Source organism: Carassius carassius, chromosome 16 (assembly GCF_963082965.1).
Source record: "Carassius carassius chromosome 16, fCarCar2.1, whole genome shotgun sequence".
NCBI lineage: Eukaryota > Metazoa > Chordata > Actinopteri > Cypriniformes > Cyprinidae > Carassius > Carassius carassius.
Window position 1 is genome coordinate 16,774,152 of NC_081770.1, and position 13,857 is coordinate 16,788,008.

General features: G+C 37.0%; 1 protein-coding gene across 1 annotated transcript in view; it reads right to left on the reverse strand.

Moving 5' to 3' along the window:
• Positions 1–4,231: 4,231 nt before the first annotated feature.
• Positions 4,232–13,857, reverse strand: part of LOC132159718 (contactin-associated protein-like 5) — a 72,329-nt gene continuing 62,703 nt past the window's right edge. Inside the window, exons 16-24 of the mRNA XM_059569304.1 lie at positions 13,167–13,337; positions 12,138–12,356; positions 10,506–10,745; positions 8,694–8,918; positions 8,182–8,315; positions 6,727–6,814; positions 6,319–6,522; positions 6,165–6,236; positions 4,232–5,033 (exon numbers count right to left, since the gene is read on the reverse strand). Of these exons, the coding sequence (XP_059425287.1) occupies positions 4,831–5,033; positions 6,165–6,236; positions 6,319–6,522; positions 6,727–6,814; positions 8,182–8,315; positions 8,694–8,918; positions 10,506–10,745; positions 12,138–12,356; positions 13,167–13,337 (1,556 nt within the window). The 3' untranslated portion in view covers positions 4,232–4,830. The remainder of the gene's footprint in view (positions 5,034–6,164; positions 6,237–6,318; positions 6,523–6,726; positions 6,815–8,181; positions 8,316–8,693; positions 8,919–10,505; positions 10,746–12,137; positions 12,357–13,166; positions 13,338–13,857) is intronic.

Consider the following 13,857-nt stretch of genomic DNA (forward strand, 5'->3'; position numbering starts at 1 on the left):
CAAAAAGGAAGACATTTTCGAGAATATTCACACTGCAAACAGCTGCCCAGCGGCTGTTGAGCTACAAAAATCGGGATAATAGTTAGGACAAAATATTACTCTGTACAAAAATAAACCCAGTTTTTCCCATGTTTGTCTTTATACAGTTCCGAAGCAGACATTTCTAACACTTGACACTTGCTTAATGAACGCAAACCCATGAGAACAAAACTCATTGTTTGTTCTTGTCAAAACCAAGACAGATTCTCAATGCTTGTCAAAATCTTTTCTAACATAACTATTTTGCTAATAAGTGGTTAGAAGAAAAGACGACACCGAAATGTAGCACATAAAGCTACCAAAAATGTCTCTGTTTTTTATTTTTTATTATTAAATATACATTTACAATACACCTGTATAATTCTAACCATATAAAACAAGCTCAAAATAAATCAGTCATTAGTGTATTATAGTCCATAACATTGCCGGTGATTTGTCATGTTAATTAAAGATTTAAATGCACTTCAAAATGTGTTTAGGCAATGGACACAACATGTATTTTTATTTTTTCGCAAACATAAGAATCCAAGCAGACCTTTGGCATTCAGCCGAAGCAATGCAACCAAGACTGTTCGGATAACAAGATTTTAGCTCTGTGAAAGGTGGGTTTATTTGTTAGTGCTTTCTGGGGTGGTGGATGTTCTGGCTTGTTATGGCGGAAGCGAGATGTGTGTTTTACGTGACAGCAGCTTGGCGAATTCTGCGAATTTCAGCTAAAACCAAACATCTACGAAACAGCATAACACAACTGCCACAGCTACAAACACGACACTCCAGTCTTTAAAATACAGCAGCTATTACTTCATATTCCAGCTTTCGGAGAAAATTCACAATACTAACATCTCACAGCTGATGTACCTGGGGCTGTAGGAATGAATTGATAAGCCTTATTTACCTGACTCATTAATATTAATGTACAACCAACAATACTAAATGATTTTTATTGAAAAGCAGGCAAATGGGCTAGCTAGACTGGTATTAGTGCTTGTGTGTAATAACTGATTGATTGATTCATACATAAGTGTCCTTTTAATCAAAACTATATCTAAAACTGAAATAAAAAGAAAACTATTAACTTTTTGTTTAAAGAAAAAATAGCAAATTACCAAATTTACTAGTGTTTAACTAAAATTAAAACTGAAAATGCAATATATACTGTAGAATAGGATAGTAATAATTAAAATTTTTCCTATTAATTATTTCATACTTAATATAGTTATTTCCCCTGAATTTATTATGGTGGCTACACACCTGCACTGTGAAAGATGATTTTTTTTCCAAAGTCATTAAACAAAACTTATTGGATAAAATATAATGTTTAATTCAATGTGTTACTAGCCATTTCTTTGTAATTACATCTAAATCTTACTATCAATTTCTGAGTGAAAATACTTTTTTTTTTCACTCTCTGTGTGGATGTACAGTACTGCCACCATTAAAAAAGCTCCCATTTTTGTTTTTCTTGTGATGTGTGGCTTAATTAAAAAAAACCACATCACATCTTAAACTTCCTAGAATTGCTCGGTATGCCATCCCGCTTCATTTCAGTTTCGTTAGCATGAATGTCTGAGATTGAGGATTCATTACCTCGGTGAGACGCGCCGAAATCTAATGAGAGGAATGAGCCAATCGTGGTACAACATTCCGGCTGGTGTTTATCCATGCTGAGATGGATTTAGCTTTAAATCGGACTCAGTTCTGAGCCCAGGGCTGTTTGAGAGAGGATCCATCATCTCTGTTCCATCGCTGGAGTGACATTTACATAGATCACGGCTAGATAAATATCTAGCATTACGGATTCTTTGTCCTGACGCCACTGAAAATGACAAATGAGGGGGTTGGGGGGGCGATGATTAGATACCGCCTCGAAGCTTCGCTCTGGTGCATTGTGGGTATTATCGGAAGAATCTGCACATCTTGACCCTTTCCTATGCCATTCTGTTCAGAACTTTTTTTTTTTTATCATATTGAGTCCGGGAACCAATTATATTTAGATTATATCTCATAGCGGTAAGGAAGCAATCATAATATGATCTAAGACATATTTGAGGCTTATACGGGAAAGACCTGGCAACCCTTAAAAGGCTGTGAATGATATTTTGACTCCATTACTTGGTTCGTCTGGAATATAATGCAATAGATTCTGTTCCCACCAGTACAGAATGAATTCTCATATTCCCAGTCTAAGAGTTTATTGTGGACTGGTTTGATGCACTCCAATGCGAAACCCTCCCTTCGTTGCAACTGTGATTCACAGGGAACTTTGTGTTCCCAGAAAACACATCATGGCCATTTCTGATCAGCATATGAGACTTTACACCGGTAAACATAAAATTAAATATCTCTTCTTACTTGTTTGGGGAACATTGGGGCCTTGTTTGTTTGCTTATTTATTTTGCATAAAAAAAATAGATTCATCATAAACTAAAGAAACATCAGCAACAGAACTGTGAATAGGGTAATAAAACTAAATTCATATAATCTCTATTCTCTATACTGTTTGTGTTGTTTTAATAATGTTTAGATTTTTTTTAAAGAAAAAAAAGAAAAAGAAAGTTTTTAGAGCTTATTTTTGTCAGTAGATAGAACCAAGTGCGCTTTTGTTTTTAACACCCTCTTAAAGTGATATATTATATATATATATAATTTTTTTTGGTTTTGGAACAACATTTCTTAGAACCAATCACTGACTTCAGATTTTAGGAGTCACATTAGGACCTGGAAAATCTTGATACATTAATGCTGCGTTCCAGGCAGGTTTTTGAGCCCTTAAGTCACAACTTCAAACCACGACTCAAGTCAACAAGGCAAGTCACGCCAAACTTCCTGAGCGAATTTTTTTTTAGCTAGATTATTAATTTTATTGCAACATTATATTGTCCTAAAATCTATTTTTCAATGTGTACCAATTGAATAAACACTGCATCCGTGGGCAATATTTTCCGTAGGTGCTGCCATTGTTGTTTCACGGGCTATGTGATGTCAGAGCTCGGAACTGGGAGTACATCGATCTAGTACGAGTTCACAGGTCACAGTACGAAGTCACGGGTCTAACTGCTGTTCCAGTGCACTTTCACGGGTAGAAGGTTGGAAAAACACGGGTTAAGGGTTGCCTGGAACACGGCATTAGGTGCATCAGATGTACACTTTCAACAGGAAATCTGTAAGAGTACGTAATAGAGTGATAGCACCAGAAACAGATGCACTGAACGAGTGAGTCTTAGACTTTAAAGAAAACATAAAATCAAAATTGACCATATAACTTTACTTAAAGACCCAGTGAAATCAAAATTGGAGTTCCGTGGCTTGTAAGATCATGTCGATTAGCTTTGAGGCCATTTATATGGTAGCACGTCTTTAAAAGTTGACTAAATAAACGTTAAGCACCTCTACACATTTGAGATTTACAATGCTCTTCTAGCAAAACAGACCAAGCAGTCTGAGGACTTGTCTTGCGAACTCCACAGATTTGTGTCCAAATACTCTAGACTGAGAATTTTCCTTCCCCGGATACCAACTACAACTGATTAGCAACATAATTTAAGCTGCAAAGTATGCTGTAAAGCATTCTGCTGCTTAAAATAAAGCACCAACAGGAAATACTCCAAAGCAGCGTCAAATCATTTTATGGGGTCTTTACAGACAAATCGAAAATTTCTTAATAAATTATCCAAGGTTTACTGTGCATGAATCAGTGTTTTTAATAAACTTTTCAGCGTATGTAACCAAATTGGCAGGAAAAATAATATTGACCAATATCACTCCTACTTTTAATGGTCCAATCAAATCCCGCTGAATACAATCTTTCAATTTCACTTTGAAATATATGACATAACCATGATTAAATGGCCATATTCTGAATGATTCTTCAGTGCAAATTACTCCAAATAATAATACAATAAGTCTTTGGGAACTTTTTTTAAATGAAATAACTTGCTCCGCCTCCTTTTCAAATGCTACCACCAATCCCTCCCCTCCAATCACTCACCTCAGCATAACACCTGCTTTACACAACTCAATCATGAATGTAATCAAGTCATATTTCCTGTTCTTTCTCTCTGCGAATTGTCACATGACTGTTAAGCTAAATGCATTATGAATGCCGTTTTTAAGAAGTCCTTAGGAAAGGAAATAAGAAGTGAATGAAGGAGAAACAGAGCAGAGGAAGGAGGAAGTGAAAGAGCCCCAGTGGTAACATCACCCACTTTATTTGCATCACTACATCATGCTCGCCTGTGGCTGAACAAGACCATTCGTGCTGGATTAGTACCACAACAGAGCCGTTTGATTGGTCACGGTCCACAGACCGGAGACCGTTGAGTGTTTGTTTGTCTGCCAGAGTGATTCTCAACGATTCTGTAATCTCTTTGTTGTCTGGTTAAATAATTAGCCCTGAAAGCAAAAGAGTCGCTTCAAACGTTTGATTCTCCATCCTCTACAAAGGGCTGAAGGCCATGTTTAGGTACGGCTTCTGAGCTTTGAAGCCACCTGATCTTCTAACTCTTGGTAACGTTTTTTCTAAATCCGGAGCAAAGAACAACCCATATAAACCCGTTCTGTTAAAATCTGCCACGCTGCCTGCGTCCCACTATAATTCAACGTATCTGTGTTGTGTGCTTTCCATTCCCTGAATCCTGGATGCTAAAGGACAGTGGTTGGGAGGGTGAAGGGCACTGGCTGTGTTCACAAGGCTCAGCTGACTTCCTGTCCCCAATCCCTGTCCACTGAGTTGGCGCCAAACGTTAGGGTCATAGCGACTCAGTGGGGGTCACGAGGTTCGTATGCCACAGGTCAGATGAAGTACTCTTTCCTGCTGTCTCTCATGGCACTGTGTAGGTCCAACTCGGCCCGGTATCTGAGTTCTGGCCTGGGCTGGTGATCTTTCTCCTTGACGGAGGCCATCTGCCGGGTACGCTCGTGTTGATGGCGGTACAGGAAGCGGGTCATCACGGCCACGGCGCAGAGGGTAATGAGAACTACTGCTGCTATCAAACCTACGAGAGACAGAAAAAGTAATTGGCACTTCTGCTGATGCAAAAAGGCAAAAGATTTCCTCATTCAAATATCGAAACTGGTTCAAGTTGGTCACATAGATTTCCAGCCACATTTAACACTGTTTGGCAAATTTTCACAAGCAAAATGCAGTAATTTCAGTAGGAATTAGGAATTTCGAATGAAGGTGAAAGATTTTCCCACATAGACTGGAAATAGGATTTGCCACTTTGAACAACAAAAAGCTGCTTGGTTTGAAAGTAACTCATGAGTTATGCTTTATAAATAGCTACACTATTGATGATGGATGCTAGACCATTTTTGCCTCTGAAATCTGCTAATGTGACAACACCTTTAGTGTCAACATTTGGATTTTACAGCACGTTTTCCTTAAAAATTAAGCAGGAATGCAGCACCTACCTCCAATTACACACATACACTCTAGACTCATAACAGGTAAGATCACCATTTCTCATTTGTTATGCTTATAAATAGCTACACCAGTGGTTTTCAACTTGTGGGCCGCGGCCCCCTAGTGGGTCGTGAAGGTATTGTAGGTGGGCCGCCAATTACTATTAAAATAAATATTGTTCATATATGTAAAAATGTCTAAGTCATAACATTATAACATCATTTCATATATATATTTAAATAAAAAATAAATATTAAACTGTAACTATGCTTCTACTATTCGAGCTCGCTGATTGATTTAAGAATAAACCGCCAATTTGTCTTATATATTTTTGCTGCATATGCTACAGAACAACAGCAGGTGCCAGCCCGAGTTATTTTCTGTTCATTGCCAGTTCATTCAATTAAGAAAGTTAACAATCTAGCTTCTGAGTACTAAGTTATTAACCTAACAATAGCGGGGTCAGTTAATTTTTTTGCAGTGGGCCGCGCAAACATATGTGTTTGGTTGTGTGGGCCGCGAGATGAAAAAGGTTGGGAACCACTGAGCTACACTATTAACAATGGACCTTTTTTGCCCCTGAAATTTTGCTAAATTGACCACACCTTTAGTGTCACCTTTAAGATACCTTACCAAAAGTTGACGATATATTTGTGAGAATATTTGTAAAAGGTTTGATTTTACAGCACATTTACTTAAAAAAAAATGGAGCAGCACCTACCGCCAATTACAGCAGAGTCACTTTGGGTAGCATTCGTAAGTTTCTTCCCTCTACTTCCTGTGTCTGCATGATCTGCGAATAAAGTTTGTTGTTTGTACACTGATTCCATTCATTTTGCCGTTTCTTGAAAACAGAAGATGGTACTTTTACCAACCTGACAAAGATCTGGATGAAGACTTATCAGCCAGCTCGCCGCAATTTGACTCTACCAGGTTACCAAGAACATTGACCAACGAGCTGCCTCGATTCAATATGGCTGCCTTGAGAGGAGCCAAATGGTTGAACTGAACTGAAGACAGACAGCCAATGAAACCTTTCGATCCAGCCTGGAGAACCTCCTCATCTACACCAGCTCGACCTGACAGAGGCAAGAAGACCATCAGGAAGTTCTTTTTTGACGAACAAATAGTACTAAACTTAAGCAAACTAGTGTATGTAGTGCTAAATGATGGCTTCTTGCCCATCAGACTATCTCAAGGTGGCTCGGTGTGGTGAATTAGTCAGTTAAGCACAAGCTCACACACCCACAGCTTTAATCTTGGAGTTTAATTAAACCTCCTACCTGTGACTTTCCCCAATGTCAAAGATCTTATCGTGATCAACTCTTTGTCCGTAGACAGGCTGTATTTCAGATTGGTATCTTTATCAATCTAAGAAGGAGAAGGATACAGAGAGAAAGAGAGAGAAATGTGGTGTGACATTCGCAAGATTCTACAAATATTTTATTGGTGTGAGACAAAAGCCGCCATGTATTAATCTGCAACACTGCGTGAAGAATACTGATGACATCCTTGAGTTTAAGCACTGCTCATGAAGTCTCTGCTACCAGGGTACAAAACTTCAATGTATCATCAGCCATGCACATCAGGGTACTTTATTTAACTCAGACTGAAAACAAATCTGATCTAGATCAATAGAGAGGAATTCGATTAATGATGCTTCAACTTTCCATCTGCAACAATGGAAGTGAATTATGAAACACAAAATTTATTTGTAAATTGTTTGTAAAACCATTATTATTAAAAACTGATGCATTCATTAAATTTCTATCTAATTTATTTAGTAAAACCATTCATATGTAAACTGTCTCAAGAATATAATGTGTTTTGGGACCATTCTTATGTAAAGTGTAACACATTTATTTCAAATTTATGCAAATTATACATAAAACCAGTTTTACCTAATTTGTCACAAAAATATGGCCTATACATTAAAATGTGAGCAAAATGTAAAAAAAAAAATTCATTTAATTTCACTTTCATTTAATTTATGTGTAATATATTCAGAAAACTGCTCTTAAATGCAATTCACAACTTTGACAACTTCTGTGTAATCTGTTCGTAAAACTATTTGTATGTTAATTGTTGCATGAATGTGTCTTACATCTTTAATTGAATATCTGTGTAATTTGTTCATAAAACTATTCATACATAAATTGTTGCTCGACTGTGATCCACATCTTTAACTGCATTTCAATGTAAATTATCCAGAAAACTATTTTTGTGTAAATTGTTGCATGAATGTGAATGACACTGAACAGCTGTATAATTTGTTCTTGTACTATTCGTATGTAAATTGTTGCATGCATGTGAATGACACTGAATAGCTGTATAATTAGTTCATAAAACTATTCGTATGTGTTCGTAATAGTATATATACTATTCGTATATCTTTAATCGTATTTCAGTGTAAATTTTTTCATGAAAATATTTTTACATAAATTGTTGCATTAAAGCAACACACATCTTTAATTTAATTTCTGGGCAATACTTTTGTAAATTGTTGCATGCCTGCAACATACATCTTTAAATTTCTTGATAAAACCATTTTTATGTACGTTGCTTTGGTTAGGTTCGGCAAATGATTAAGAAATTTGTTCTACTCATGTTTCATGAATAAAGACCAATGATTTATTATAATGTTGACACATAACTGTGCAAATATTAATTGAAAAGGTTAGTAACTGCCAAAAAACTGGCTTAAATTTGTTTTGCTTAGAAATATATGCAAAACTTACCTGGACATACATGTCCCTTCCTTCTCTATGGATCTGGACTCTGTGGAGCTCTCCGTTGGCCAAATTAAGGGATGTTGGTGTAAAGACGTCAGGCTCTTTATCTCTGTTCAGCCGATACCAAATCTGCAAACTCCCTGCGGGACACCAATGAGACACAAGAAACGCAGGCAATTTGAGACACGTAAGACAAAATCAAGTCAGCACAGCACATTGGATGGCTAATTTCCTTCCCCACTGATGAGGGTAATTGCTAGCTTGACCGCTGTTTTGAAATATGAGGAAAACAGAAAAGGATGCTCCTCTCCAATCATCACCATCATTGTTGCAATCATCTACTGACAGTTTGATTGTAATCAAATTGCATAAATAATGTAATGATAAAAAAAATATGGGATTATATACAGTATGACTAAAATATTCTAAAAATGTTTTTAGAGATTCACCCATATAGCAGTTAAAAAAAACAAAAAAGAAACCAAAAAAAAAAAAAAACAGTAATATTATCTTAGTACCATTGTGAGCCAAAATAATGGCCATGTACTGTTGATGATAGGTGTTGACTGTCACAAGCATGGCAGGCATTTGAGTTGTGAGGAAACTGAAGGTGATGCTCTCTCGTGAATTGCTGCTTTGGGCGAAGATAGCTGAGGACTGATGGCTGTGGTTGCGAATCACGGAAAATGGTTCCTGGAAGGTGTAGGTCACAGAGGACCCGCTTTCAAAGGACACAGAAACTTCTGGAAAGGAAGAAAAAACAAAAGCGTGAAAATGTTGGTGCAAACGCTTGTGGGCAGATCATTGACAGCGATTGGCCTTGTTTTTGTTTCCCTATCAGCATAGCAATGCACTGCCGAACACCAAGGACACAGCTCTGAATGGACAGTGAAAATGCTGAGGAAATGAATCATTTAAAGTTTAAATTAATGCACAATTATGCTTGGACTGAAACCGACCCCTGGGCATCTCATAGTGTTCATTTACTCATAATATTATCAGAATAGAAACACCATCCCTCTGGAGTCCAATAAAGAAAACGCAAAGCCAAGAATGCCGTCTCATTCACAGAGCGTTGAATAGCTCAGCTGTCTGGCATATCAGAGGATCAAATGTGATAAAGGCCGTATTGACAGAAGAGAGGTTTAGCATTGAGCGTGATGGGCAGGGAGGGTCCGCTGGGATTGGTCAAGTTGCAACCCTTTGAGCGAAATTCATCCAAACAACTGTGGTTCACGGTCATGGACGCAAGCCAGACAGAGAATAGCAGAACTGCACTGAATACCTCATGTTTTATCCAGCTCAGCTTTGATCAGGTACAATCTGCCGGCGCAACGCAGTCTTCAGAAATTAACGCTGCCTAGCTCTTAAATGTCCTCCTTCTGGAACGCTCTTTGATATGTAGTAGAGGAGTTAGGAGGATAACAAAGTTGAAACAAACTGTTTTTGATGAGGAACTTTTGCCTTGAATAACAAGAAAATCTAAAAACTTCTATGTCAGTCACAAACAGATATGTTGGTCAATCATCGGCCAGTTAGCATCTTATTTTAGTTATGAATATCTCACCTGTTTAAGACATTTCATTGTGTATTGGTATGATGTTAAATACTGAGCAACCTGCTTTTAAGATATTATAACTGGCAGTTTAATTATTATAATTTTTTTATGGCAAATTATTTTTCTTTACTTAATAATTGTAATTTTTTGTGGGGGAAATTTTAAGAGAATAATTTTGCGAAACTTGTCCTGTTGAAAAAAAAAAAAAAAAACAGTATATGGTGGTTTGGTATGTTTTGAAACATGGCTGCTGGTTTGAGCTGGTTTAAGCTGGCCCTTAGCTGGTCATGAGCTGGTTTAAACTGGTAACGTGCTGGTCCTAAGCTGGTAATGAGCAGGATCTATTTGCTTAATGTATGTCCATCTTAGGACCAGCACATAACCAGCTAAGGACCAGCTTACACCAGCTCAAACGAGCAGCCATGCTTCAAAACATACCTAACCAGCACATGCTTTTTTTTTTCTCAACAGGGTTTGGCTAAAAAAAAGCATTATTCTTCATCAGAATATGCAAACTGAAATCTTAAATCTACAGATCAGCAATGAAAACATTTTATGAATTTTAGCAATTAATTTCGAACAAGAATCTTTCACTGACACCCTCAACTTGAAAAGTCAGCTCTTAAAGAAAATCCTTTGAAAGAGAAAAAAAATTGTTCTATATTTTTCGACATTGTTGTGGTGGACCAACGATATTTTAGAAACCAAGTGCAGAGTCAATATAAACAAATTCAATATTAGTGCAAAAGAATTATCGGCAATATTAACATACCTTTCTTGCAGTTTGGTCCTCCGTAGGCCGAATGTGTGCAATCACAAACGTAGCCACTACTCTTCTCGATACATTTCCCCCTGTTGTGACACAAACTGTTTTGGCTGCTGCAGTGTCCCGGACACCCCGAACTGACTCCTGGAGTCATTTTAGCCCGCTCCTCAAGGTCAAGTGTCATCCCGTTTATGTTTAATGACCTGATGCATCCTAGAAATCCTCTCTGTCTCGATGCTGTGCCTCCTGCACAGACAAAAGTGCAGTTATTTTAAAAAGGAAGTGTTGTTAGCACTGGTGCAACAAATTTAAGAGCAAAAAAGACAGAAAGCTTTGTTAGCGCAAATACAACAAAATTAAGTGCTGAAATGAGACCTTTGTTAGTGGCTAGTAAAGAAAGCGCAAAAAGACAGGACGCTTCTTTAACACTATTACAAAAACAAAGTTTTGTTAGCACTAGTGCAACAAATTTAAGCACAAAAAGACAGAAAACTTTGATAGAGGCTAGTACAACAAAATTAAATGTAAAACCAACAGAATACTTTATTAATGCTACTACAACAAAATTAAAAATGAAGACATAAAGCTTCATTAGTGCTAGTGCAACAAATTTAGGACCAAAAAAGACAGAAATCTTTGTTAGCACCAGTACAACAAAATTAAGCGCAAAACGACAGAAAATGTCATTAGCACTAGTGCAACAGAATTAAGTGCAGAAACAAAACAAAACTAAAAGTTTTGTTAGCACTACTATAAAAAAAAAATTAAAATAAAAAATAAAAAAGCTTTGTTAGTGGCTAGTACAACAAAATTGAGCAAAAACAAAGCTTTGTTAGCACTAGAGCAACGATATAAGCATAAAAAGATGGCTAGTGCAACAATATTAAGTGCAAAACCTTCAGAATACTCATTAATGCTGGTACAACAAAATTAAGCATGAAAAAGATGGAAAGATCTTAGCATTATTGCAATGAAATGAAGTGCAGAAAGACAAAGCTTTGTTAGTGTTAGTACAACAAAATTAAGCGCAAAAAGACAGAAACATTCACAGTGCCAGTACGACAAAATTAAAGCGCAGAAAGAAAGAAAACGTCCTTAGCACTATTGCAAAACAATCAAATGCAAAAAGCAAAGCTTTTCGAGGACTAGTACAACAAAATTAAGAGCAAAAATAAGAATGTTTTGTTAGCGGCTAGTACAACAAAATTATGCAGCAAGACAGGAAGCTTATTTAACACTAATATAACACAACTAAGGGTGCTTAACATTTAGTACTAGCGCAAACAATTTAAGCTCAAAATAACAGAAGGCTGTTAGAAGCAAGGTACAGTACAACAAAATTACATGCAAAAATGACAAAAGGCTTTGTTAGCACTAGTACAACAAAATTAAGCACAACAATCACAGGAAGCTTTGTTAGCACTAGTACTACAATTTAATCATTAACAAATCAGGAAGCTTTGTTAGTGCTAGTATACCAAAATATAGCACAAAATAGATGGAAATCTTTATAAGCACTGATTTTAATATTGATGTAATTAGCATGCAAACACTATAAGAAGCATCTGTGTGGAGGTACGGGGATATTATTTTCTTACTCCCCGCTGGCACAGAGCTGTCACTCAAGGCGGTGCCTACCAATGAACAGCTGGCTGTTGAGCTGAAGGTGGGTGTGGCCTTCAGACGGGGCCTCCAGGAAACGCAAGGGCAGCTGGTCCACCTGCAGCGACGCCTCCTTCACATTCCTCTCGGCTCGGACGTAATGCCACTGTTTGTCGTTCAGCGGCACGTGAGACTTTACCGTCAGAACCACCGGCCCATTACCCACATCAAACGTGAACGTCACGACAGAGGGTGCTGCGGGATTCGGAACAAAACACACAAATCACTACATGCGCAACAGGAATTTGTGTATATAATTTATTAGATACTAATTAGTGGTGCACGATAAATATCGGCCAATAATTAATGCGCATCTCGTCAGTAAATCCGCTTATTAGAGAACCGGCTTTACTGACGAGATGCGCATTAATTATCGGCCGATATTTATCGTGCACCCCTAATTCAATTTTTTTTTTAAATATTCAAAAACAAAGTTGTTCTTTGAATCAAGTCAATGTCCATTTTGATATGGAACAACGCCTCGTTGTAATGCAACTAACGTGTTTACATGGAGCCAATGTATTTTGGCAAGTCTTGGTAAAAAAATTATCCTTAATCTTGGGGGAAAATATATAAAAAAAAATATGAAGACAGGCAGTATGATGAAGATGAACAGCCTCAGCGAGCTGTGTACAGTAATTACACAGCTGATGGTTTCACTAAAACGGCTCTTTCCACTCAAACTGGCTACGTCCTCTCCTCTTTGCTGCAAATACTAATGACACGGCATGTATATGAGGGGCTTTTACCATTTTAATTCCACATTTGTGTTAATAAAGTGTTATAGACAGATTGGTTGAAGCTCACAAAACCTGTGAGGGAACATGTCCAGATCATATTTCATGGAGAAAAAATACATAAATAAGTATGTTAATAAATAAAATAGGAAAATATAAATATGGTCATATGTCATATTAAAAATAATACATTCTTAACTCTTCTTCATTTGAAAAGTTAGTTATTTGACTTTTTTGACAGTCTAGTTCTCAATATAAGGGGACTCACCACTGAGCTCCACTCTAATGAAGTCTTTTGTGCCCAAATTTTCCAGGAAGACTCCGGAGGGAGCCGTGGTTTTGAAATAGAGCGAGATGTCGACACTGAGCTCGGCCTGAAGTGTTGAGAAGTGCAGGTAAGACGACTCCTGGTAGAAGGAAGCAGCGTTCCACAGAAACCCTGAGGAAAGAGGTCTTATTAAAATATTCTTATAATAAGACTTAATTATGACCTGGAATTTGAGGAGTCTTGTCAGAAATTATATCACTCTTTTATAGCTAAGATGTGATAGACTGTGTAAGTGAAGACTAGGTCTGTCTGCAAGTTCTAGATATACTTTACACCGTTTTAAAGCTGATAAAATGAATGCATTAACACCTGTGCTAATGTGTTAAAAATGCACAATTTAACTTAAAAAATGCACACAAAAAAAGTTTAAGCATGATTAATCCATTTATTAAACTGACAGCAACAATTGTTGCTCAAACAATAGAAGGCAGCACTAACAATGAGAAGATCATGAATTTGACTCCCAGGATAAGCAAGGATAAAATTATAGCTTGCAATGCAAGTCATTTTAGATAAAAGCATCTGTTAGACTCATAAATGTAAAAGTAACAAATTCACTTAAAAAGGAACTGAATGCGTGGCATGCTAAAAGTCAAACATGATTATAAACATGATTATTTTCATACACTGA